This window comes from Mobula birostris, chromosome 19 (genome assembly GCF_030028105.1).
Source record: "Mobula birostris isolate sMobBir1 chromosome 19, sMobBir1.hap1, whole genome shotgun sequence".
NCBI classification, from domain to species: Eukaryota; Metazoa; Chordata; class Chondrichthyes; order Myliobatiformes; family Myliobatidae; genus Mobula; species Mobula birostris.
This window is the reverse complement of record NC_092388.1, coordinates 42,932,888-42,959,818: the sequence shown is the minus strand read 5'-3', so window position 1 is coordinate 42,959,818 and position 26,931 is coordinate 42,932,888. Positions and strand designations below refer to the sequence as shown.

Sequence of the window (26,931 nt, the reverse complement as noted above, 5' to 3'; positions counted from 1 at the left end):
TTGTACTTACGTGCTGAACCCAGGACAGATCCTCTTAAATGACAACACCGAGGAAGTTAAAGATGCTGACCTTCTCCATCTCTCATCCCCCAGTGAGGACTGGCTCCTGGATCTCTGGTTTCCTCCTTCTGAAGTCAGTTATCAGCTCCTGGTCTTGCTGACATTGAGTAAGGGGTTGTCACTGTGGCATCGCTCAGCCAGACTGAAAATCTCCCTGCTATATGCTGATTCATCACCACCTTTAATTCGGCATACAATAGTGGTGCCTTCAGCAAACTTAAATGTGGCATTAGAGCTGTGCTTAACCATGCAGTCGTAAGTGTAAAGCTGGTAGAGCTGGCGACTAGGCACACAACCTCGTGGTGCACCTGTGCTGATGGAGATTGTGGAGGAGATGTTGTTGCCAATCTGAACTGACTGGAGTCTGTAAGTGAGTCTTTTCCCCCTCCCTCTCTCTTTCTCTCACCCCACTTCTCTCCCCTCCCTCTCTCCCTTCCTATCCCTTTCTCCAACCCTTTCTCTCCCTCTCACTCTATCTCTCCCTTTCCCTTGCCCTCAGCCTTTACCTCTTTCTCACTCTCCTCTTCTCTCTCTTTCCTTCTTTCCCTTATTCACTCCTTGACTCGTTATCTCCTTGCCTCTCTCTCTGTCTTTCTCTCCTCACCTCTTCTCTCCCGTCTCCCAGGTCTCAGCATGAGTCACAAGCTAGCCTAAGAAAAGATTCCCCTTGCACAAAGAAGGTGTCCCTTTTTATACCCTTCAGGACTACTTTAAAAATCTAACATCGTTTTTAACCCCAATACTTTTCCATCCCCTACTGGTACCAGCCTGTGCCTTCTTACCTGTTGCAACCTTTGGCCTAGGCACATGGCTTAGAAACAGAGACAACAGGTCTGTAAGGAGGAAGGCATTCTTCACCAGTATTTAATCTCAAGGATGTGCAATCATGCAGATCTCCAGACTATCACCTCATTCCAGGCTGACACCATTTTGTCTTACAAACTTCCATTTTGTGTTACACATTTATCATATACCACAGAGGAGTCAAATTTAACTCTTTCCTTACAGAATACTAAGGTTGGTAAATGAAGTTAAGATATAGTCTGCAAGTCATTATTGGAATGAACTTGAAGGAGTAAGTAGTTTACTCTTGTACCTTTACCCCAAACAATAAATGAGTAAAACTCTCAAGATATTATAAACAATTTATTGACTAATTCCTTATATCTAATAAGTGCTCAATTTATCTCTTTCCTTGTGCATATTTCCCTCTGAATCAGGAGGATTAGATGCAGTTTATAATAGTGGCCCGAGCACCAGATTCCAGTATCTCACAAAAGTGTTGTAAGCTACAATTTTAATCAACTTGGGATAATGACCTGGAAGGCCATGTACCTATGTCTGCCAGTGATTTATAATTAGTCGCTGTGATTAGTGATGCATGAAGGAAGCATACAGATAAAGTGAAGGGAAAAAGTATGGATTATAGCTTGCAATTTAAGTGAATTAAAAATGAATTCACCAGATTATTTTTGAATGGGGAGAAACTCGAAGCTGAGGATATTCCTTTTATATAACAGGAAAATGTCATGTATTTACTATGTATACGCACTAAGTAACCAAAAAGGCCAAAATGTTGTTCTATATATTTGATAAAATACGAAAGTTGCAAAGATATACAATATCTTTACAAACCCCTGATCAGGTGACACTGTCGAGCAAATTGATGGAAAACCAGCACCCACAACAATCAAACAGCAGGAACCATCTACCACAGGGGTCCCCAATCTTTTTTATGCCATGTACCAATAATACCATTAAGTAAGGGTTCTGTGGGCCCCAGGTTGTTAACCCCTGATCTAGCAGAATGTTGCAGCCCAATGGTTAAGTAATGCCCAGAAATTCCACAAACACAGGTATTGTTTGATGGGGACATCCAGCTGTAATGAAGAAATTGAGAGGTTAATATAAAGCAGATGTTGGAAATCTGAAATAAAAAATGGAAAATGCAACGTCAGTTAGCCTCTGTGGGACAAGTAACAGAGTTAACGTTTCAAAGCTTATTTTCCCTGAAAAGTTAATTTTGTGACTGTCTTCTTTCATGAATAAATGATGATAATGTATCGAAGAACAAATGATATTCTCCTCCAAGGGTACTTGGCTCATTTAACAGGTTTCATGCTGATGGCCTGACTTACATTGTAAGTATTTTGAGTAGTAATTCAAGCCAGCATTTGTTACCATGCATGGAAGTTAGTTTTTGCTAAATTATTAAAGATCAAGGGGAAACAAATGAAAACTGTCTACCCACTGAACTCAATGAATTGCTGTGCCTCGTCTATTGATTTTTAATTGGATTGTATTGGTTTGTGCAACAATATTAAGCTCAAGTCTTTCTCAACAAGCTAAATTACTATTTTTAAATGTGCTTTAAGGTTGATCTGTTATGCAGACATTCATCCTATTATTTTTACATAACTTTATCAATTCCTAATGGAATGTGTCAATTTAAATTTGTCACATTACAGTTGCATTCTCTCAGTTGCAGTAATTATGTTGTATTGTAACAGCAACCTCCCTCCAACAGAATAGTGCCTCCTTTGGACGGATGTTGCAGTTACAATATGGCACACTTACTAAAGCAAAATAACGCAGAGATTTAACATGAATGTGTTAAAATTGTGTATGGCTTTAAAGTAATAATTCAACCATATCTCTGCAACCTAGTTCAATTGTTCTCCCATCCCAACTCTTTTCCATTTGAAAACTGCAGTTAGTCTTGACATGTGAAGTGTTCTGCCATAGGAGGACAATAATATTCAGTAAAAATAATATCCTAATTATTAAATTATTCACACCCTGACTTTGCTAGCTGCTGAAAACCACGTGGGCTTGATAGTAGTAAACACAGGAGAGACAAGAATTCTCGAAGTAGCCAGACTTTTGTAGGGACCTTCCAAGGCAGGCAATTAAAGCAAGTTGTATCGGGCAGCTAAAGCCTGCTCTGGCTGTATTAAACGGGAGCCCAGGGATCCATCTTTACTTGCACCACCATGAAGAAGCTTTCAGATACCTATATTCTGAAAGGTGTGTTCATTGTCAATACCATCCTTAGAGATTGGTTGTAGCTGCACCCATATACTGCCCACTCTTGTGCTGTTATCCTAAGGCCCATTTATCATGCATATGATTCTGTTCTGTGCTGATGTACAGTGGCAAGATCACTTAGCAGTCTTAGTTCAATGTTGACACAGCAATTATAAGACTGTAAGATCATAAGACATAGCAGAATTAGGCCATTTGGCCCATCGAGTCTTCTCTGTCATTCAATCATGGCTGATCCTTTTTTTCCCACCTCCTCAGCCCCACTCCCTGGCCTTCTCCCCGTAACTTTTGATGCCATGGCCAATCTAGAACCTATCAATCTCTGCCTTAAATACACCCAGTGACCTACCCTCCACAGCTGCCTGTGGTAACAAATTCCACAAATTTACAACCCTCTGCCTAAAGAAATGTCTCGGCATCTCTGTTTTAAAAGGACACCCCTCTATCCTGAGGCTGTGCCCTCTGGTCCTAGACTCCCCCCCCCCCCCATGGGAAATATCCTTTCCTTTCCTCATCTACTCTGTCTAGGCCTTTCAACATTCAGAAGGTTTCAACAAGATCCCCCTCATCCTTCTAAACTCCAGTGAGTACAGACCCAGAACCATCAAATGTTCTTCATATAATAACCCTTTCATTCTGGGAGTCATCATTGTGATCCTCCTTGGAACCTTCTCCAATGCCAGCATTTCATTTCTTAGAGTCCAAAACTGTTCAGAATACACAAGGTGAGGCCTCACCAAAACCGTATAAAGCCTCAGCATCACATCCCTGCTCTTATATTTTAGATCTCTTGAAATAAATGCTAACATTGCATTTGCCTTCCTCACCACTGACTCTACCTGCAAGTTAAATTTAAGGGACTCTCAAGGACTCCCAAGTCCCTTTGCATCTCAGATTTTTGGAATTTTCTCCCCATTTAGAAAATAGTCTGCACATTTCTTTCTACCACCAAAGTGTATGACCATGCATTTTCCAACATTGTATTTCATTTGCCACTTTCCTGCCCATTCTCCTAATCTGTCTTAAGTCCTTCTGCAGCCTTTCTGTTTCCACAACACTACCTGCTCCTGCACCAATCTTCATATCATCTGCAAACTTAGCAACAGAGCCATCTTTTCCATCATCTAAATCATTGATATACAGCATAAAAAGACATGGTCCCTACACCGACCCCTGTGGAACACCACTAGTCACTGACAGCCTACCAGTCAGCCAATGTCCTAACCATGCTAGTAACTTTCTTGTAATACAGTGGGTTCTTAGCTTTGTAAACAGCCTCATATGTGGCACCTTGTCAAGGTCCTTCTGAAAACCCTAATGTACAACATCCACTGTATCCCCTTTATCTATCCTACTTGTAATCTCCTCAAGGAATTCCAACAGCTTCATCAGGCAAGATTTTCCCTTAAGGAAATCATGCTGACTTTGTCCTATCTTGTCCTGCGTGACCAAGTACTCCAAAACCACATCCTTAATAATTGATTCCAACCTTTTCCCAACCACTGAGGTCAGGCTAACTGGTCTATAATATTTTTTCTGTTGCCACCCTCCTTTCTTAAAGAGTGGAGTGGTGCTTGCAATTTTCCAGCCCTCTGGAACCATGCCAGAGTCCAATAATTCTTGAAAGATCATTACTAATGCCTCTACAATCTCTCCGCTACCTCTTTCAGAACCCTAGGGTGCAGTTCATCTGATCCGAGTGACTTATGTACCTTTAGGTCTTTCAGCTTTTTGAGCACCTTCTCCCTTATAATAGTATCTGCACTCACTTCTCTCACACCCTTCAACACCTGGCACACTGCAAATTATGTGCTTTAATTGAGGCTGGAGTGCAATTTTATTGCTCCTCTGGATAGCTAGATCTCTTTAATTTTCCTTGTACATTGCTTTTTATTTATTACATTTTCCTTTCCTGCATATTATATTTTATTCCCGTTTGAGGGACTTACCTCAAAGTGAATGTAATTGGCCCAATTCCCAGTTATGTTGAAATCCTCCTATGGATTATCCTGTATCTCTTTGGAGAAGGCTGCTTTCATTATCTTCATATTAATTTAAATTTAATCATTGTATCTGTGTCTCTTCACTGGAAGTCACTTCAAAGACATTTTATTTAGAGATAAAGCATGGTAATAGGCCCTTCTGATCCAATAACCCATGCTACCCCATTACACCCATGTGACTAATTAGCCTACTAACCTGTAGGAATATGGGTGGAAACCAGAGCACCCAGAGGAAGCCCGTACAGTCACAGAGGGAACGTACAAACTCCTTACAGACAGCAGAATAATTGAACCCAGTTCACTGGTGCTGTAATAGTGTTACACTACCACACTGCCCTCAATTCACACCTTATTCATAAGATATTAAAATAATTATTCCTTAATGATCTGGGTGGCATTAACATTAGGTCATCTTCCTTAAACTTCTTACTGTAAACCACTCTTAGGTTATAAGCTTTGTCTAAAAATTTCCTTCAGTAACACATTGGCAGTATTCTGATGGAGTGAATCAGCTGCTCTATGTCCTGTGCATTGTTCATTCAATTGTAAATAAAACTTTGTAGACAGCAACTTACATTGCCTTTATGATATATTTTTACCTGTTTTTACTGTACTAAGTTGCATTGAATTTATTACCCTGAAGCAAGTTCCACAGAACCTTCACCATCCTATTTTCTTCACTTCTTTCTTCACTTATCTTTCTTTTCCTGTCTTCCTCAGTTTCATTCCAACGTGAAGGACTCTGGGTTCTTCAGATCACCTCCATTGTGTAAACACTGCCACTTTCTTGCGCACAATGATTAAATAGGTTTTACCTTATTTGCTTCTTGAATTTATACTTATCACCCTTAGTTTTGGACTTCTGCACAAGCAGAAGCTTCTCTGTATCTACCCATCGAACCCATTCCTTTTTTAAATCTGTTTATCATGGTTTAAGCCATAGTCCGTTCAAATGTTGGTCCAGCGTGAATCTCAGCATCTATCTTCTAATGTTTGGTTTATGTCAGTGGAAATACATAGTAGGGAAGATCTCCACCTTCCCTTCATCAGAACATTGCCCGTTGTCTAGTTCCGTCTGCTTCCAACATGTTCCTGTTCCTGTTCACAGTGGTCCATTTACATCCGTGCTGCGGTACGCAAGGAGAAGGGTTTGCCCATTCTTGTGGAGCTACTGCGCATCGACAATGACCGGGTGGTTTGTGCTGTCGCCACTGCGTTGCGGAACATGGCCTTGGATGTCAGAAACAAGGAGCTCATAGGTAGGTGGAAGGATAACTCTTTGCATTTCTTTTGGGCTATTGGCAGCAAAGCATTTCCCAGGATAATTAGAAAAGCAGAGTTGATTCTCTGAGACTTATGAGCAGTTTGGAAGGGAAACCTCTCGTGTTTTCTTTATTACACTCAGACTTGTCTATTGTCACGAGTATGTGCAAGTTGCAGCAAGCGGGGCTGAAGGCTTATCTGTAAAGAAGCATAGACAGGATCATATTTCTATATCAATATATACATTTAACATATCCTTCCAATACAGTTGAATTAAAATTCCCAGGTGCATCCCTGACTACTGCAATAGCCTTCTGGTTGGCCTCCCATCCAACATCCTCAGTAAACCGGAGTGCATCCAAGCTTCTGTTGACCTAAGTCAAACTCACGTCAACTTTTCTTGTTTTTCTTACCCTTGTTGACTTGCAGTTCAGCAAAGCCTCGGCTTTGGAAGGTCGCATCCCTTCCCTCAAATTCCCTTATAACTTCATCTCACCCTATCTCTTTAATTTTCTCAACATTCGTTCAATTCTGTGTTTTTCCACATTCCCACTTTTCACTTACTCATAATTGCCAGTATTTGTTTGAAAAGTCTAGATTCTAGGGTCTCAAGCTCATAGTTGCCTTTAGTGCTTTTTTTTAAACAGGTTATTGTTGTAATTACAGAGCCTCACATCAGATGCTTTGACTGCAACCTTACTCTTCTAATGGTTGTAAAAACCCATTAACTATCAGCATTCTTTAAAAATAGATATTTTTGGACTTTGTACCTTTTTCTTAGAACTTCCATGTTGCATGAATTTCTGACTGCATTTCTGCACAAATTAGTGTGGTCCTTGTTATATTGCTAAATGGGATTTTAGAGAGAGCATGCAGTTTTCTCCTGTTCAGTTCCAAAGTATATCTGAAATATTTCACAATGGATAAAATACTTCTGAAATTAAAGTTCTAAATACAAAAGGTTCAATGTTCATTTATTATTAAAGCATGTATTCATATACAACTCTGAAATTTGTATTCTCCAGATAGCAACGAAACAGAAAGAACATGAAGGTCATTCAGAAAGTAACATCAAACCCACTGCTTCCACCATACAAAAATGAACGGCATCCCGTTCGTACAAATATGATAACACATACAGAAAATGCTGGAGGAACTCAGCAGATTAGGCAGCATCCATGGATCCATGGAAATGAAGAAAGAGTCGACGTTTTGGGCTGAGACACTTCATCAGGATGGAAAGGAAGGGGGAAGACACCAGAATAAAAAGGTGGGGGGAAGGGAAAAAGGAGAGCTAGAAGGTGATAGGTGAAGCCGGGTGGGTGGGAAAGGTGAAGGGCTGGAGATGAAGGAATCTGATAGGAGAGGAGAGTGAGCCACAGGAGAAAGGGAAGGAGGGAGCGAAGCAGGGAGGGTCTATATGCAGGTAAGAAGAGGCCAAAGTGGAAATAGAAGAAGAGGGGAAGGGATGAGGAAGTAGATATTCATGCCATCAAGTTGGAGGCTACCCAGACTGGAATATAAGGTATTGCTTCCCCACCCTGAGGGTGGCCTCATCTTGGTACAAGAGGAGGCCATGGACCAACATGTCAGAACAGGAATGGGAATTAAATTGTTTGGCCACTGGGAAATTCTGCTTTTGGTAAGATGGAGCAGAGGTGCTCGACGAAGCAGTCCCCCAATTTATGACTGGTCTCACCAGCGTAGAGGAGACCAGATCAGGAGCACCAGTTACAATAGACAACCCCAGCAGATTCACAGGTGAAGTGTTGCCTCAACTGGAAGGACTGTTTGAGGCCCTGAATGGAGATGAGGGAGGAGGTGAGTGGGCGGGTGTAGAACTTTGGCTGCTTGCCAAAGTGCCAGGAGGGAGATTAATGGGGAGGGATAAATGCACAAGGGAATCAAGGAGGGAGTGTTCCCTGTGGATCCCTCCCTCCATGATTTCACGATAACTATTCTGGTTCCAACTCAGTTCCACCCACAGCAAGTGATGTAAAAGTCAGTTCATCAGTTCTAGTGATTTTGATATGATCTATTAACTGATAAAGCTGGAAGGATTAGTGGAAGGGACAGAAATGAACATTGCATTCACAATGACCGAATATCTTGATTGCAGTGATTTTCAACTCTGTTCTTGGTGTAGTGTAGAAAAGATGGCAGCTGAATTGAACTATACAAAATAACCCTTATAGAGAAATGAAACAATAATAAGATTGTTTTCTTGTGATGATGGTTAAGGGATAAGTGTTGCACAGTTCAGAAATAATGACATGGTATTTTTCCAGCCATGTGAGAGGGTAGATTTTGCCATGGTTGAATATTTCCTCAGAAAGGTGGCACCTCCACCAGTATAGAAATCCTGCGGCACTGCTGTGGAATTTCAGTCTAGATTATGTGTTCAAAAATCAATTGAGACCTCTGAATCAGGGATGAAGTGTTATTTCTCAGCCATGAACTGTAAGCAGTATTTTCAAAAAAGTTTCCTCTGCGTTCTAATACTCTTATTTTTCCTCAAGGATCAAATCCATTTGTCCCTTCAATAGAAATTTTAATATGCTTCACTGGTTGCTGAATGGCATTTCATTTCCAGTTAACAAAAATAGAGATGGTTATTGACAAAAATTGTCACAGATGAGTACGCATTTCTGATTAAATTCCTCAACAACGCTTTCTCATCTCAGCAACTTAATTTCTTAGTTTGCCCTCCATGTTTAAATTTCAAAATCTTGCTCAGAAAAGTTACCGGGTAATAGGCTTTGAAGAGTTAAAATTACTTAAAAATGCATGGTAACTACAGCACAAAAGTAGATATTTTATGTCCAGTAGGCTGGTAGTACGAATGGTCCAAACTAATCTCTTCCCACTGTTGATCTCCTCTCATCATAATGCCTGTGAAAGGTTTCTCTGTTACCTGTCTCAGCTTCTCCCAAAATGAGTAACTTCAATGTTCTCACAAGTCTTTGATTAAAATAGTTTGACCTGAATTCTTTATTGAATGTATGAGTGACTAAAATAGCTTTTAAAATATGTATGAAGCTAACATTTGCTGTAAATCGCTGCCCTGAACTGCAGAGGCAATTCAGGGATGACCATGTTATTGCTTTGAGAACCACTGTGAGGCCAGACCAGCAAAGGCTCTTAGTAAACTAGCTGGGATTTAATGATGTTATAGTAGTGACCATACCTAGCTTTCTACATTAAATTCCCTACTTATTAGTTAGTTAAATTTAAGTATCCCAGCTGCTGCCACAGTGGGATCTGAATTCTTGTATATGATTAACTCTGGCTGTTAGACCAGTAATAACCATCGTAGCACGATCAAAAACTAAAACCCTTCTGTCTTTGATCTTTCAATCATCTCCTACAAATTAACATATATTCTCAACCTCTATACTTTACAGACCCTGCAGAATTTTAAAGACCCGTATTAGGCCATTCCCAATCTTCTCACAATCTGTTGTGCCTCTCTTAATCAGTCATATCTCTCTTTTCTGGTAGAAGTTTGTTTCTCCTCGTACCTTCATTGATGTATTTGTATTCTTTTTGTGACATTTAAGCTCAAGTTATAAGAATCCTGTTTGAGGGTGAGGTTGAGATGATTTATAGAGTAAAAGGATCATTGGTTCATACACATGGAATCGTCCCCTTTCAGCCCACTGAGTATGTACCGACCATCAAACTCCCCTTTACACAAATCCTCATGTGCCTCTTCATTGTGTTGTTGATCTAAGTGCCTTAGTTCCAAATATGGTTGTTTCAGTCATGAATGTTTGTGTTAAAACTAAAGAGGGGAAAATTGAAAAAAGTAATTTATATGTTCTTAACCTCCGATGAACCTCAACATTTCAAAACTTATTAGCTTAAGCACAAGGCACTGCGAACACAAGCGGGCTGTAGTTTCTTAAAGAACACTTTGCAAATTGTCTCTGGAACGTTCCACAAACCATTGCTGCAACGTTTGTAACATGACATGGCCCTTAAAGTTGTGAGTGTTTTCGTGTAGCAATCACTATTCACAACTAATATTATATAAACTGCGCAAATCAATTTTTGTCTGCCTTTATTTCATGTGTTTTCACCATTGATGAAGGAAGGTAAACATGAGTGTGAAAGAATGGATGGACCTATTGAGAGGGTGAGATAGCATAGAGTAGAAAGATCTAGTGTGGAGTTTAAACTTTATGTTCAACTTTGCGTTGAGATTTCTAGGGGTCTTCATAGACTGTGAATTCGTGGAGGCCATTTGCGCAGTCTGGTTCACAGCAGTCAGCTAAAGGATTCACAATTGTTCAAGACTGCACTGGAGTCTCAAAGCCTTGTGATGATTATTCTTTCATTGTGCTGACAACCAGCAAGAAAGATTATAGACATAAAAACCTTGCTGATTTTTACATTTTTGTTGAATGTTGTTTGAATTTTAAAAGATCGCGTGAGATCGGACTGATGGTCAAATACCACCCGGTTGGATATTTGCTGCTAATATTTGATGTTAGTATCTTCTGTACTTCGCAGATAGTCTGGGAAGGTGGTGTGCTTCAAGAGTAGGCAACTTGGGTAACCCAAGTGAGGCAAGGATGCTGGTGCAATGGAGAAAGGAGAGGAAAGGAAATCTGCACAAAAAGGTTCAACATGAGTTGCCTATGTTAAGATTGTACTAAGGATACAATAATGTTCTTAAAATCATGGGAAGCACTAGATTTCTAGTTTTATTTTCATCTAGTTGTCATTACCTTGCAGGATATTGGTTGAGCTTAACTCCAATTCGTGTTTGTTAGACTTTGTTTTTGTACAGTTTATTGTAAATTATATTGTGTTTTTTTTGTTCCTGTTTCTGCTTGCAAGAAAATGAATCTCAAGGGAGATTGAGAAATATAGATACTTAATAAGATTCCTTCAGGGGAAACCCTTGCCTGACAAATCTATTGGAATTCTTTGAGGAAATAACAGGCAGGATAGACAAAGGAGAGTTAGTGGATGACTGAATCATTAAGATGATGCCAGCGAACTACAACAGTGTTCTGTAGGCTATGTTCAATATATCTAAATAAACCTCTTTTGAATTACACTCACTACATTTTGCAGCATGTAGTTATCCTTTATGCAATATACATTTGTACTTTTAAATTGACCTAATGAACCACAGATTTCATGATATTTTGAAGGACTCAGCGTACCTAATTCTCAAGCAAGCAGGTATGGGAACTTTAAGGAGACAAGGCTGGAAGTGATGCTAGAGGAAGGGACTTCAAGATGAAACACAGAGGAATAAGACCCTCTCTACCCAGCATCTTGTTAGCAAATGTGCCGTCACTGGGGAACAAAATTGAGCAAGATCAGTGTGTTGACGGGAAATGAGAAATTGCTGTGTTCTGTGTTTTACTGAGACATGGCTTACTCCCAGTACACCAGATATGGTGATCAGACTGGAAGGCTTGTCAATACACTGGATGGACCAAACTGCTGATTTGGAAAAGGCAAAAGGTGGAGATGTGTGTTTCATGATAAGCTCTATGGTGCTCCAATGTGGCGATTTTGTTGAACTCATGTTCCCCTGATCTTGAACACCGAACGATCAAATGCTGTCCATGTTATTCACCAAAGGAGTTCTCATCCATGATCCTGACTGCAGTTTACATACCACTGGTGGTGACTATAATCAAGTGCTTGAGGTACTGCATTTTGAGATACCACTGTCACTAAACAGGAAACAGCATTTCATATCGTAGTCATGGATTTCAATCAGGTTCACTTGAAGAAATCCCTGCCCAATTACTAACATCATGTAACCTGTAACACCAGAGGTCCCAACACACTAGACCTTTGTTATACTAAGATAAGAAATGCCGAGCATTCCATGCTAGATCGCATTTCGGGAAATCTGATCACTTAGCTGACCTTTACCTACCTGCATACAGGCAAAGGTTAAAGGGCAAAGCTCCAGAGATTAGGACAGCAAAGAGGTGGCCGCAGGAGGCAGAGGAGCAGCTACAGGATTTCTTTGAGTCAGTGGACTGGACCATTTTCAAGGACTCATCTCTGGATCTGAATGAATACACCATGGTTGTCACAAACTTTATAAAACAGTTGTAGATTAATGTATCCCCACAAAGTCATGCAGAGTTTTCCCCAACCAGAAGTCCTGAATGAACTATGAGTTCCACAACCTGCTGATGGACAGGTCAGAGGCATTCAAGTCAGATGACAAAAAAGTTACAAGCAATCCAGGTACGATCTCCAGAAAGCTATCTTACAGGTGAAGTGGCAATTCTGGACTAAACCTGAATCAATGAAGGAAGCTCGACAGATGTGGCAGGGCTCTTACAGAGTAAAATCAAACACCTTAAGTACCTGCAGGGCTTCCCTTCCAGCTGAGCATAACGCCTTCTGTGCTCGATTAAACTGTCAAAACATGGAGGAACCATCAGGAGCCCCTGATGATCCCGTGATTTCAGTCGCTAAGCCAACATGTGAGCGTCCTTCAGGAGGGTTAATCCTCGAAAAGCATCCGGCCCAAATAAGTTACCTGGGCAAGTACTAAAGACCCATGCTGATCTACTAGCTGGAATATTCACTGAGATTTCTAAACTCTCAGTTTGGCAGTCTGAGGTACTCGCCTGCTTCAAGCAGGCTTCAGTTATACCAGTGCCTGAGAACCTTCCTCAGTAACTATCATCCAGCAGCAATCACAGCCAGAGTGATGAAGTGTTCTGAGAGGTTGGTGATGAAACATATTAGCACCTGCCTGAGAAGCGACTTGGGTCCTTTCCAATTAGAACTACAGCAAATGCCGTCTCATTGGCTCTTCTCATGTTCTCAATATTTATTTCTTATTTATTTGTTGTTATTTTTATCTACATTGACCTGCTATTCATTATGCATTTACTTGCATGGAGGGACGTTGTGCTATAAACTATCGACGAATTTTGGCCCTGTATGCTGCCATATCGGTCTCAGGTTCCATTACTCGATAATATACACACAGGATCAATGTGTTTATTTCTAATGACTATTTCATGTGTGTCTTTCTTCTCATAACTGCTTGAGTGCTCTCAGTTGTAAGTGGACCTTTCCCCTGAGAAACACTTGCAGCAGCCTTCAGCCTGTGGTGTTGGTGGGCTATTTCGAATGCTGGCAGTATCTTTATCGGGTTTCCCAGTGCCTGCACGGCCAGCAATTCACGTACTATCCTGACCAGCGCTAGTTCCAGCAATGCCCTGGCAACCCACAGGCAGTGCCTGTATCACTCTGTTCCTTAGGCATCTCTCTATTTCTAAAGTGAAAGGGTATTGTTTTTCAAACCCACAGACAGGTTTTAGTTTTCGCCGCCCCTAACATGGAGAACAGACACTGACCAGAGCACCATCTGATCTGGGTACAGACATGTCTGGATTTGATTCAGGACTGTGGGGGTGTGGGGTGGAGGGGGGGTGGACATGCCTGATTTTACACTGAAGGATGTCTTCTCTCCGCACTTTATGTCCCAGATCCTAGGCCATCCCCCAGAACCGGAAAGCGAGCCCGGCTCCTCACCTGTGCTCTGAGTCTCAGCAGCTGAGTGGCTGACTGCCCAACGAGGCTGAGAGGCTAATCGGCTGGCAATTATTATAATGATTATTATTATCTTCTCTCTTTTCATATTTGCAGATTGTTTTTTGCACACTGGTTTCATTAATTCCATTATGGTTATTGGATTTATGGAATATGATCATAAGAAAATGGATCTCAAGGTTGTATATGATGACATACAGAATATATACAGTGGTGCTAGAAAGTTTGTGAACCCTGTAGAATTCTCTCTATTTCTGCACCAATATGACCTAAAATGTGATCAGGTCTTCACGTAGATCCTAAAACTAGATAAAGAGAACCGAATTAAATAAATAACACAAGAAAACATTATACTTGTTCATTTATTTATTGAGAAAAATGATCTAATATTACATGTATTTGTTGGAAAATGTATGTAATGCCTCGACAAAAGCTATTTGGAGTCAGGTGTTCCAGTCAATGAGATGGGATTGGAGGTGTGGGTTGTAGAGGTGCCCTGCTCTATACAAAAAGACACACAAAAAGTCAGGTTACTGATAGAGCCTGCTCTGATCAAGAAGGATCTGTTTATGTGCACCATGCCTCAATCAAAACAATTTTCAGATGACCTTGGAAGAAGAATTGTAGCGATGCATGAAGCTGGAAAAAGCTGCAAAAGCATTTCGAAAGACCTGAGTGTTCTTCAGTCCACAGTAAGAGAAATTACCCACAAAAGCTCAGTATTGTTATATTCTCAATAGGAGTGGGCATCCTGCAATGATCACACCAAGAGCACAACGTGCAATGCTGAAGGAGGTGAGAAAGAAACCAAGAGTAACAGCAAAAGACCTGCAGGAATCTCTAGAACTTGCTAAAGTCTCTGTTCATGTGTCTGCTATAAGAAAAACACTGAACAAAAATGGTGTTCATGGAAGGACACCACAGAGGAAACCACTACTCTCTTTTGCTGCACATCTCAAGTTTGCAAAAGACCTCCTGGATGTTCTACAATGCTTCTGGGACAATATTCTGTGGACAGATGAGACTAAAGTTGAACTTCTTGGCAGAAATTCACATTGCTATGTTTGGAGGGAAAAGGGCACTGCACACCAACATCAAAACCTCATCCCAACTGTGAAGCATTGTGGAAGGAACATTGTGGTTTGGGACTGCTTTGCTGCCTCAGGGCCTGGACAACTTGCAATTATTGAGGAAACACGAATTCAAAATTGTGTCAAGACATTTTACAGGAGAATGTCAGGGTAGCAGTCCATCACCTGGAGCTTAATAAAAGTTGGATAAAGCTACAAGACAATGATCCAAAAGACAAGAGTAAATCAACAACAGACTGGTTTAAAAAGTTTTGTTTTGGAATGGCTGAGTCAAAGTCCTGACCTTAATCCTATAGAAATGTTGTGGAAGGACCTGAAGCAAGCAGTTCATGCAAGGAAGCCCACCAACAACCCAGAGTTGAAGCAATTTTGTAAGGAGGAATGGCTTATATAGTTTTAGGTCTTACATGAAGATCTGATCGCATTTTAGGTTTTATTTGTGCAGAAATAGAGAAAATTCTCCAGGGTTCACAAACTTTCTAGCACCACTGTACTTTGATAATAAATTTACTTTGAACTTTGAACTTTACTTGGAATTTCAGATCACCTTTAACAAGGTGCCGCATATGATGCTGCTTAACAAGAGTCCATGGTATTACAGGAAAGATACAAGCATGGATAGAAGGTTTGCTGATTAGCAGGAGGCAAAGAGTAAGAATAAAGACGGCTGTTCTGGTTGGCGGTCGGTGACAAGTGACGTGCCACAGGGATCCGTATTGTGACCAGTTCTCTTCAACGTTGTATGTCATCAATTTGGATGACAGAATTGATGGCTTTGTAGTCAAATTTGCAGTTGATTAAATGATAGGTGGAGGGGCAGGTAGTGTTGAGGAAGCAGGGTGTCTGCAGAAGGACTTGAACAGATTGGGAGAATGGAAAAAGAAGTGTCAGATGGAATATAGTGTAGGGAGGTTTATGGTCATATACTTTGGTAGAAGAAATAAAGGTATAGACTATTTTCTAAACAGGGAAAGTTCAAAAATCAGGTGCAAAGGGACTTGGGAGCCCATGTGCAGGATTCCCTAAAGGTTACCTTGCAAATTTGGTGGTAAGGAAGGTAAGTGAAATATTAGCATTCATTTCTAGAATATAAGAGCAAGGATGTGATGCTGAAGCTTTATAAGGCATTGGTCAGACTGCACTTGGAGTATTGTGAGCAGTTTTGGGCCCTTTATCTGAGAGAGGATGTGCCAGCATCAGAGAGGGTCTAGAGAAGGTTCACGAAAATTATTCCAGGAATGAAAGGGTTAACATATGAGGATTGGTTTGTTAGAATGAGGGGGGATCTCAATGAAACCTATTGAATATTGAAAAGCCTACACAGTGGATGTGGTGAGGATGTTTCCTATCATGGGTGAGTCTAGGACCAGAGGGCACAGCCTCAGAATAGAGGGATGTCCATTTAGAACAAAGGTGAGAAGGAATGTCTTTAGCCAGAGGATGGTGAATCTGTGGAATTCATTGCCACGGATGACAGTGGAAGCCAAGTCACTGAGTATATTTAAAGCAGAATTTGATGGGTTCTTGGTTTGTTGGGGAATCAAATGTTACGGGAAGAGGGCAGGAGAATGGGGTTGAGAGAGATAGAATGATGGAGCAGACTGAATGGGCCAAGTGGCCGAATTCTGCTCCTATATCGTATGGTCTTACTTTGAACTTATTAATGACTACCTTATATTCATAAATCTGTTTTGGCTTCTCAGTATAAGTGAAAATCTGCACCTTCATGAAGGAAAGGACCTGTATCAGAATAACCATTAGACATTCTCACTCTGTTCAGTCTTTTAGTTTTTCCTGATAGCCTTAGAGCTCTGGTGTCATCTTTTTTGAAAAATTATCTTTTCCAGCACTTCTGTGATCTTTTATAATAATATGGAGATGTGTATGGTCCTTTGGTCTAATCATGCTCCTCTTTCCTGCCCCACCAAGGGAAATATGCCATGCGAGATCTCGTTCACCGTCTTCCTGGAGGCAGCAGCAACACCGGTACTGGGAGCAGCACCATTAGCAAAACCATTTCTGATGAGACAATTACTGCCATTTGCTGTGCTTTGCATGAAGTCATTACCAAAAACATGGAAAATGCCAAGGCCTTGCGAGACTCTGGAGGGATTGAGAAGCTCATCGGCATCGCCAAAAGTAAAGGAGACAAGTACGTAACAAGTTGAGATGTGCACGGGCCATGATTCTCGCTGGCTGCAGAGTAGAATGACACTGGCTGAGAAATATGAATCAGGCCACAGTAAATGGTCAGGAATCACATTGATCAACAAAGCTGTCAAAAAGTTTTGCCAACGTTGATTGGGTACACTTCTGGAAGCTTTATTACAAAGTCCCTCAGTTCCACTCCTAAATTTAAAATGAGGGAAGAAATTTTTTGCTAAGTGTTCGGATAAATTTTGTCATCTTTCATCCCCATCACCAATACTTTTAGAATAAATGAAAGGAAGTTAACTGCACTGTTTCATTCAATCTTGCATTTTTAAAAAAAAATTGCTTACGGCCATCTGAGAGATTAATCGTCAGCACTGGAGGTTGATGAACCCCTCATGGGGGAACGTGCTTAACAGTTAGACTCTGCAATGAACAACCTTGAAGGTCATTTTACAACACTCCTGTGACATGAATGGGATTTTCACATCAGACATGCCCAAGCAGTCACTCCCCATGCAAGAATGCAAGATTTCTTCTGGAGTAGTGTAAGGAAAAATGGGCTATATGGTCTTAGTTGGGCACTTCTAAGACAACTAGGCCCTCATTAAATCTATCACCTTACCACCCTGCCACCACCTCAGCAGCAACCTTCCATGTTCTCATTGTGAGTCTCCAATGCTGACCCTGCCCCTCCTTAGCACACAAGGGCAGGTAGGCGTAACAAAACACGTAAATGCTGTAAATATCAAATCAAAACACAAAATGCTGGAAGAAAGCAAGGTCAATGATTCATGTCAAGGACCCATCAAACCTAATGATCAATAAATCCCTCTCGTAGCCTCACCCAGCACCCACCCATGTGCTTTTGCACATCACGGTGGAATTTCAGTGTGGTCAAATCAAGACCAAAATAGCCACTGCCTCACAGCATCTACAGTCTTTACAGTGCACCAGGCTCTCTCGGTGCAATAATTTAAATGGGAAGTACATGGTGAAAAGAGCAATTAAACTCCAGATTTTCCCAAGAAATTGAAGGAGTTTAGCTTTCTTTGGAAAGTGTTTAAATGTGTTGTGGTTGCATTGTAAATTTGGATGAGGATGTGAACCAGACAAAATAATTTGTCAGACCTAATGTGCACTTCCTGTTTCTCATCCCAATCTGAATTTCTGTTTAGAAATAAAAATTAGGAGAGTTGATGGCCCCTCCCCCCCTTTCATTTTACTATCTTTGACTCCTGAAGGTCATATCCAATCACCAGTTCTGCAATATTCACCATAATAATGCTTCACTGCCTCCTTTACTTCCTTCCCTATCTTCACTGAGCCCCTCAAATCCAGGGACACTTATAAAACCATAATGAATTCATTTGATTGGACCTTGTCTTGTCTGAAGCATTATTTTGATGCCACCTTATTGTAGATCTGACAATTGCAATTTGATTTCAGAATAGTTTATATTGATCCACTTTAAGTCCCTGATAACAGAAACGCTTCCAAGTTGTGACTTCAGTTTAAAAGCTGTGATGTGTTGAGGCTGACATTTTTGCTCTGGTCTATTACTGTATAGATTTTATTTTTTATGAAAGAAGGCTTCAGTTGCTGTTTTCAAATCTTGAACTGTCTGTTTCGTAGGACCAAATCATTCACATCCAACACTCAGGTTCTAATCTGGTTTATACCTCATTATTTTATTGAATTGTTTCATAATCTGAAGCTTCATCTAAGGGAGATTAAACTCCTTATTAATATGTGCTGCTGATTCCCTCTTGGGGACATTTTCACTCTGTGTTTTCTGTTGTATTTCTCAATTCTTTCCCATTCATTGCAATGGGAAGAGATGCAAAAGGGTTTACATCTCACTATAACTTGTTTTACATGTTCTTAGAGAGTCAAAATGCATTCCTTTGATTACCACAGTGCTTTGGATTCTGCTGACAGCAGGATATTTGGACAGTTTTCTAAACTTGCACCGTGAAATTGGCTGACATGTGAAATCTAACCCTCACTCCCCCATTCCCGCAGCAGATAAGCTCTTCTACTCCCTCTTACAATAAGTTTTCTCACCACTCCCCACATTTATATATAATAAGCTATTCTGCCAGTTTGCTTCCTCCCCACGCCGCTCTACAAAGTGGCACCAGCTGACATTCCCTCACTGCCCCGACTCCTGCAACTAAAGTACCTTTCATGAAACTCGCAGCCTTCTGGCTGAGGATGAGGAGCTATCACAAACACAATCAGATACCTGTGAGCTAATTGCATTGGGCAGGGTTTAAAATGAAACACATCATTGGTACCACATTTTCTTTTAGTTTGTTCTATCCCTCTCTGGTTCATCTAGAATGGGGCTCCACGCCTTTCCTCTGACCCTTGTACTCAATAACAATACTGAAAACCTCAAATTATCAAGAAAGAACAGTCGGTCCTGCATTGGTATTCTTCCCAACCCAATATAAATTTATCCTCGTCTATTATAATGGAGAAGAGTGATTCAATACATTTGTTTCTTGTCACAGTGAGTAAACGTGTGTATGTTTTAGCTCTGACTACGGAGCAAAATCAATCATACACTACATTAACCTTTAGAAACTATTTGTTCAGACTTGTTTCTTTCACCCTTAATTTGAAGCAAAAAGCTTGTGAGACAACAAAGGTAAAGATGACAAATTCATACCAGCTTCACTATTTATCAGAGTCACTATACAGTGGATTCTAGTTAATAGGGGCAGCCACTAATTTGGGAAAACACTTAAAGGAAAAAGGCTAATTGAGAAAATAGCTAGGATTCCCTTCATTTATTTGGGGCACTATGCTGCTTACTTGGGACAAAAAACTAATGCCAAACAAATTCTAACCTGCATCAGTCGCATGCATTTTATGTGGACCTTAAACACTTCACTATGCTAAGAGCAAACAGTTTTTAAATAGCATCAGTTTGGCCTACTCCTGCTCCTATTTCTTATGTTCTTGTGTTTAAAAAGCAGTGATTTTTCTCATTGATAGTTGGCAAGAAGTAAGCAGTTAGACACTCTTGAACTGCTTTGCTCACTGTGATTTCAAGCATTCAGGCTTGGAGATGCCAGAAACAGCTGGGCGTGAAAATGAAACAATTTAACTACCTCAACAAGTTAGGAACTATGAAGAATTTGAAGGTATTGATAATCATCTTGAATGTTAATGAAAGTAAAGATTTGGAGAATACAATCATCAAAAACATTACATGAAGGCAGTCCGTTATCTGTACTAGATGCCTGCGCTGATTTTGTTCATTTACTGTCAATCAAAAGAACATGACAGCATACACTGAATGAATTCCTCCACTGATAACAATTAGGAACTAATACATAGTTTTCTAGTACTGTAGTAATCTTGGTAGTGTTCTATTTTGTCCGGTGTTTCATTGAAACACATAATTGGTTACTCAGTTAAATGGTAGTTTGTCTTGTTTGTGCCTTTTTAACTATTTCCATGAAACTTCCATGAATTGGGGCAGTTGCTTAATTGGACTGATCCCAATGTGCCCCAATTAACTGGAATCCACTGTACTTTTATTTCTGTCAACACCCATTCTCAATTTTTTATCCCCTCAACATTTTCAGTCATTAATGACAATTGTTATGTTGTACCTAAACTGAGCTGTGGTTTCTTACACACAGACACTCACCCAAAGTGGTGAAGGCAGCATCTCAGGTCCTGAACAGCATGTGGCAATATCGAGATCTGAGGAGTCTTTACAAGAAGGTAAGGCAGTCTCCATTTCACCATGCCTGCTCTTATCATGTTGTGACTGTTCATGTTCAGGAGAATTAAGGGTTATGGGAGAAAGACAGGTAGGTGGAGATGAGTCACTGGTGAGATCAGCCATAATCTTATTGAATGGCAGAGCAGGCTCGATAGGCCAGATGACCTACTCCTGCTCCTATTTCTTACATTCTTATATTATATGCAAACATCTCAGCTTAACTGAAGAAGCACACATTAAGGCAGTACTAAACCGGGATATTTGGTAGATTCTGAAACTTTGCTGTGACTTCAGGAAAACATAAGTTTCCTGTTGAATGGACCAATAGGTTTTGGTAAAAACAAAAGTCATTTTAATAAAGCTCATATTATCCAATGGCTCCTTACACCCCATTAATCTTTTTGGATGTTTATCGGGCTCTTTACTTCTCTAGGGAGATTGCATGTTTCCACATGACTGGAATGTCTGCAATATAATGAAGCTGTCCCTGAGCCTGGTTGTGTTTGCTTTCAGGCTTTTGCAACTTCTGCCCTATTGGGTTTGGGGTTGGGGGTTGGGGGGTTGGGGGTTGGGGGGTGGGCAGAGAGAGAATGTCCAGGATGTGCAAGGTCTTTGATTACATTGGCTGCTTTACCAAGGCAGCAGGAAGTATAAATGGAGTCAGTGGAGGGGAGGCTGGCTCCCATGATGCTCTGAGTTGTATCCACATTTCTGCAGTTTCTTGCAGTCAAAGGCAGATTGGTTTACAAACCAACCCATGGCGCATAAATAGGAAGGGGAGTACTGGGACTTTACATTTACATCGTTTACAGTTTTGTTAACATGTAGACATTGTTGTAAAATGGAGAAGCGTGAGATGCTAAATTTTAGGAAAAAGAGTGAGGAGCTGAAATACACAGGTCTCCTGCAGCTTACAAATGCTCAATCTCTGTGCAGCTCATACACATTTGCAAGACTGGTGGGATGGATTTGCCAGTCACTGCGTGAGTGCTGGCCTCTACTGCCAGGTGGGAACTTGTTAATGGCCACATTTCCAACTTGCAAACTGTCTGGGTTATGAACAATTCAAGGAAATGGAACCCCAGCATAACCTGGGGAGATCATACACAAATTGTATTGGAGTGGAGGAGCAGAGAGACTGAGATGTACAAACCTATAAAACCCGAGGCTATGTGGCACCAAAACAAAAAAAAACAGCAAAATGTAATCCTAGGTTTTAGAAATACAACTGCTATACAAATTAAATAAATGAAAATGAAGCCAGAAAGAATAATTAAGTCTGTCATTGGAATGCTCTGACAGTTTTTTATGCCTCACTTCAAGAAAGACGTTAAAGCCATAGAGAGAATGCGGGAGGATCACCAGATCAGAGAATTTGTCTAAATTTCTATAAAACGTTTGTTGAAGCATACTTCGAGTTCAAATCCTCCTTCCCTTTATTAAAACAATGATGAAGAAGGAGCAATTTAAGAATATATGATGGGCTTCAATCTAAATCATTCTGTGATTAATACTTGGTTTCTGTGTAACAAATGTTGGGATAAGTGACTAAGTTTTAGCTCTACTCTGGAGGAAGAGAGTTGTGTCCAATTTCAAAAAGAAGATCCAAAGTTTTTGGCTTACCTTTGTAGGAACAGTTTCAATTCAGCCTCAGTCGTCGTCGTGACTATCCCTCGAGGTCGAGGATGATAGTCTTTGTTCTGAAGAAGTGGCTCACAGAGCGAAGATGCCTGTGCGTGTATTTATTTAATGTGTACTTGATGTTGCACTCCAAGAAGCACACGATACTTCACAAATCAACCAACTGATTCCAGTGGCATGGAAACCATGACGAGTGGAGCTGATGGATTTGTTGCAGCCTTCATCCGCCTTCACAGTCGTTGAGCTCGAAGTAACTTCGTCTGCCTGTTCCACCGTTGAGGTCTTGGTTGGATTGTTCTTTGTCAGGAACCTTACCCTCGACCTTACCGCCATGAGTGACCCTACCAGGAGCATAGCTCCAGACAGCATTGCTCTCGGGATCACAGGACCACACAAGCTTCTCCACCACGACGAGGTGACAATCCACGGAGAAGTCAGCTTCAGTGTTACCATATTCTTATGAGGTTTCCCGCATGATTTGTTTGACCAAATGTGAGGACAATGTCTGGAACGTCATTCAATGCAAGCAATGCATTTAAGTGATGCTGGAGTTGTCAGCAGAGCAGAGAAGGAACTCAAAGAGAATGGCAAGCATGCAATAAGTAAACCCAAGATTCACTGGACTTTGTTAATATAGGCTGCTGTAAGTATCTACTGGGATACCATCCTTCCTCATGAAGCCTGCAGCTATTCTCAAAGGCCTTTGTAAAGACAGCAGCAGAGTATGGTCCCTGTTTCAGATTCATTGCTTTCTATTGTTCGATGACCTTATCATTTTACGTAAGATACTATGGTGGCATATCTGACTACTCTTGATATGCTTGTTACTGAAACCCCCCCCCCCTTAACTCTGTCCGAATGCATCGCTCAACTCACCAACTTGCATGCAGATACACCATCCATCTGTCCTCCAACCACTTCCTCACATCGAGTTACCAATGAAATTCAAAATTACATCGTTATGTAAGTTCTTTCTTCTCCCTCGCTCTCATAAAGCCATCTATAAATTCAACACTCATTATATCTCTCTTAATGCACTTGCTGTTCCCTCCCGTTCAGGAGGAGAGAGCAAAGGATGCAGAATGAGGCAGAGATCCAGGCAATCCTGGGATTCAGCCTGCACCTTATGAAGGGGTATCCCCTGATGCAACACAGTCATTAAAATTTATTTTTGAGAATATCTTATTGAGCTGAGACATTAACGTTGCTTCACAGCCGCTGCCTGACCAGATGAGTACCTCCAGCAGTTGTTGTTTGTATTATTATAATTCCTTACATCATTCAGTTTTTATTCTCGCACAATGTCCTAACCTGTCCTGTAAGATATACGGTGATAATGATGAAACCCTCTCCTTGTGAGAGGTCGGTCACTCTGAGAATTTTTGCCTTGCCTCATATGCAGATACTCTATGTCCAGTAGGGATCTGGAAGGCAAATGATTGGGCTTTTAAATGGTGACTCACCTTTACCAATGACGGGGAGTGGCAGCTCATTGAGTACCACCTGCACTATTGTCCTCCTCTGCTGTGGCTGCAAGTAAGTGGCCAGGATAAAACCTGTCTCAGAGTTTACAAAGCTGGGTCATATTCTAATGCCAATTCTAAAAGTTGTTGAGAAGCATTAGATCCTGTGAAGAAATACGTTCACAGAAACATTCATCTGTGAAACTGCATCATTTCTGTCCACATCTCAGCCCTTGACTGCACCTGAGGTCTCCTGGCTAACTCTAGGAAACTTTGGAAGTCCATACACCCTGTGATGGAATCACAAGCTGCTGTTCTACTTGCTCTTAATGAGTGTTGCGCAAATTTAATTCATCAACCCATCTTTCCTGGGTTTTCTGATCACCGCCTGAAGAACTCAGGTTTAATCTGCATGTTCAGTAGTGTTGTTTCTAATTTCTGACCTGCTAACATATAACCTGCACCTCCATCTCTCCCCATGCCTACTAGAGTGCTCTCCTGGAGCTTGTCGGATTGCCTGCTGAAATCCCACCCACACTCAAGGGTTAATATTTTCCTCCAAGAGTTTGGATTCAAAGAGGGCTCCAAACTTAATCCAACAAACAGTGGGAGAGCATTTTTTGAAATAGTGACTATAATTCAGTTTAATTTAGCATAGTTAGAGAAAAGTCCCATGCATTGTGCTGGTTATGTTTCAGGAAAGATGATAACAGGAGAGAGTTCAAATGACTTTGCCAGGGCAGCAAAATTGAAGAGGGATTGGATGAGCTGGGAGTATTTTCATTTGAGTTGAGGAGGCTGAGGGAAGACTCACTTGAGGTGTATCAAATAATGATGTGATAACTATTTTCCGTAGCGGAGGGAATAAACAGTAGAATTAAATTCATTCGTCCTCATGAAAAGTCTTTATTCTCCCAAAAGGTGGTAGGGTTCTAGAACTCGCTACCTGAAAGGTGGTAGAGATAAAAATTCCCATCACATTTTAAACATTTGCATGTGTCCTTGAAGAGTCATGAGCTGTAGGGTTAAGGGCCTAGTGTGGCAAGGTGGAAACAGACTGGGTAGCTTCTTCAGAAACAGCGCAGGCACACTTGGTCAAATGGCCTTCTGTGTCAATCTTCTTTTTGATTCTAACTCAGAGGCACTTTCCCTTGTAAGGGACACTTAACTATAAGCTCTGGTGGGCCATTCTATCGGGACACATGGAGTGGGCATGAAACCTTTTCAATATTTAAGTTATTAGTAGGTACCTTTGAAAGGCAAGATAAAATGTTGACTTACTTGGGAACATTTCTGGCAGAGGAAAGTAATTAGCAGTGTCGCCTCTGCTAGCAATGATAAAAATGTGTGCATCTTTTCAGTGCTGTTCCTTCTAATGCTTTCCTTTTCTTGGTCCTATCTGTTCATCGGCCCATTCTTCTTTATACAATACTGTTTCTGTTGCTGATGCATCTACTGTCTTACCAAATATCCCTCTTCAAGCTCCATCTTCCTTCACGTTTTGGCATTGAACTCTCCATGCTTCATTCAGTAAATCCATTTACTGATCCATCCTGTGCATACAGTGTGACTTCATCACATCTTCCTTCTGTAAGCTCATGGTGCCCACTATGGGCTTGCATTTCCCTCTTGGTACACCCAGTATGACACAGGGGTTACCTGCAGGGTGAAGGTATACCAGACTGAGCAAGGATCTTCCCCTCTTTACCCCATTCACAATAGTTACATTCATTACTTAAAATTTCCATGAGCTCTTCTGCATTGCATGTGAGATTGGTTGAGTTTAATATCTGTTCGAGGGATAGACTTCTAGCAGTGAAGTGCTCTCTAGACTCATGGAATTTCAGACTGAGTTACTTGTTTTAGTGGGATTTGAACCCACAACCACTAGCTCAGGCATGTAAATGCTGATAACAGAGTCTAAAGAACCATAAAAAAATGGATAATGAATCAGGGAAATGAAACAGCAAGTACTCAGGCCTGAATTTTAGCCTGCAGAGTTAATCCACAGTGGGATGCTGTTTTCATGTTGGCAAACCCAACAGAATGGGTTTCCTGTTCTTCCTGCCTTTTTTGTAACTGCAGGACCTTTTTATTTTTCTTTCTGATGGCTTTCCACATGGCAGTCTAATTGGCAAGATGGAGGTCCATCAGGAGGGAAGCCAACTGCACAAGGCCCCAGCCAAGGAGAACAGGTAGGTCTGGTAGGGGAGAGGTAATGGGCGTGTCCTGTACTGCAGTTGGTGAGAAGATTCTTGAGCATGGAGGTGGGGAAGTAGTTGAGACGGTGGTCAGGGTAGTCAGACTGTGTTGAGGGGGGATGAATCGAAGGGTGGGGACGAGGTATGTTCGGTGTTCACGGTGAGGGGACCAGGCAGCTAGTGGGGCAGGATTTCTAGCTACCTAGTTTAGCCTGCAGTAGACACTTCTGCAATCCTAGCCCACAACCAGTTGGTCCAACACATTCAGCCCTTGTCACCTCACTTCACCTGGTGAGTTTCTGAGGTCCAGGAAACCTGGCCAATGTAGATGTAAATTCAAAACAAAGTCAAAATGAAAAGGTGGTGCCTCGTATAATATTTATATGACCAACTTGTTCCTCCTTGGAAATGTGTGTGATCGAATGACTTGGGTTCCTTCTACAGATGCTTTGAATTCTAATATTGTTCTTTTCCAAGTGTACTAATTGCTAGGTATTGAAATTCAGCTGAATGTGACTCTGTAAGTCCTCTGACTCCTAATAGAACAAATGTTACCATTGGCTTATCCTCCTCTTATTTCACCATGAGAATTGAATGGTTTCAGTGAAATAGACTTGTAGCCTCGTGCTGTAGAATACCAGTGGGAAGAACTGTTTCATAGCCTTGTGCAGACATGCGACACAAGGATGTCACTGGTCATGGGTCGAACCATGGAAA

The 26,931-nt window shown here is 41.1% G+C and overlaps 1 protein-coding gene across 6 annotated transcripts in view; it reads left to right on the top strand.

Annotated features, from left to right (window-relative positions):
- LOC140212554 (catenin delta-2-like) overlaps positions 1-26,931 on the top strand; it is a 579,924-nt gene that overhangs the window by 508,432 nt on the left and 44,561 nt on the right. For 4 of the 6 annotated variants that reach the window (XM_072283519.1, XM_072283517.1, XM_072283516.1 and 1 more), the window contains 4 exons: positions 6,217-6,367; positions 16,943-17,165; positions 20,824-20,908; positions 26,140-26,208. In XM_072283519.1, coding sequence (XP_072139620.1) covers positions 6,217-6,367; positions 16,943-17,165; positions 20,824-20,908; positions 26,140-26,208 — 528 coding nt within the window. The remainder of the gene's footprint in view (positions 1-6,216; positions 6,368-16,942; positions 17,166-20,823; positions 20,909-26,139; positions 26,209-26,931) is intronic. The other 2 variants (XM_072283520.1, XM_072283515.1) reach the window with 1 other exon arrangement.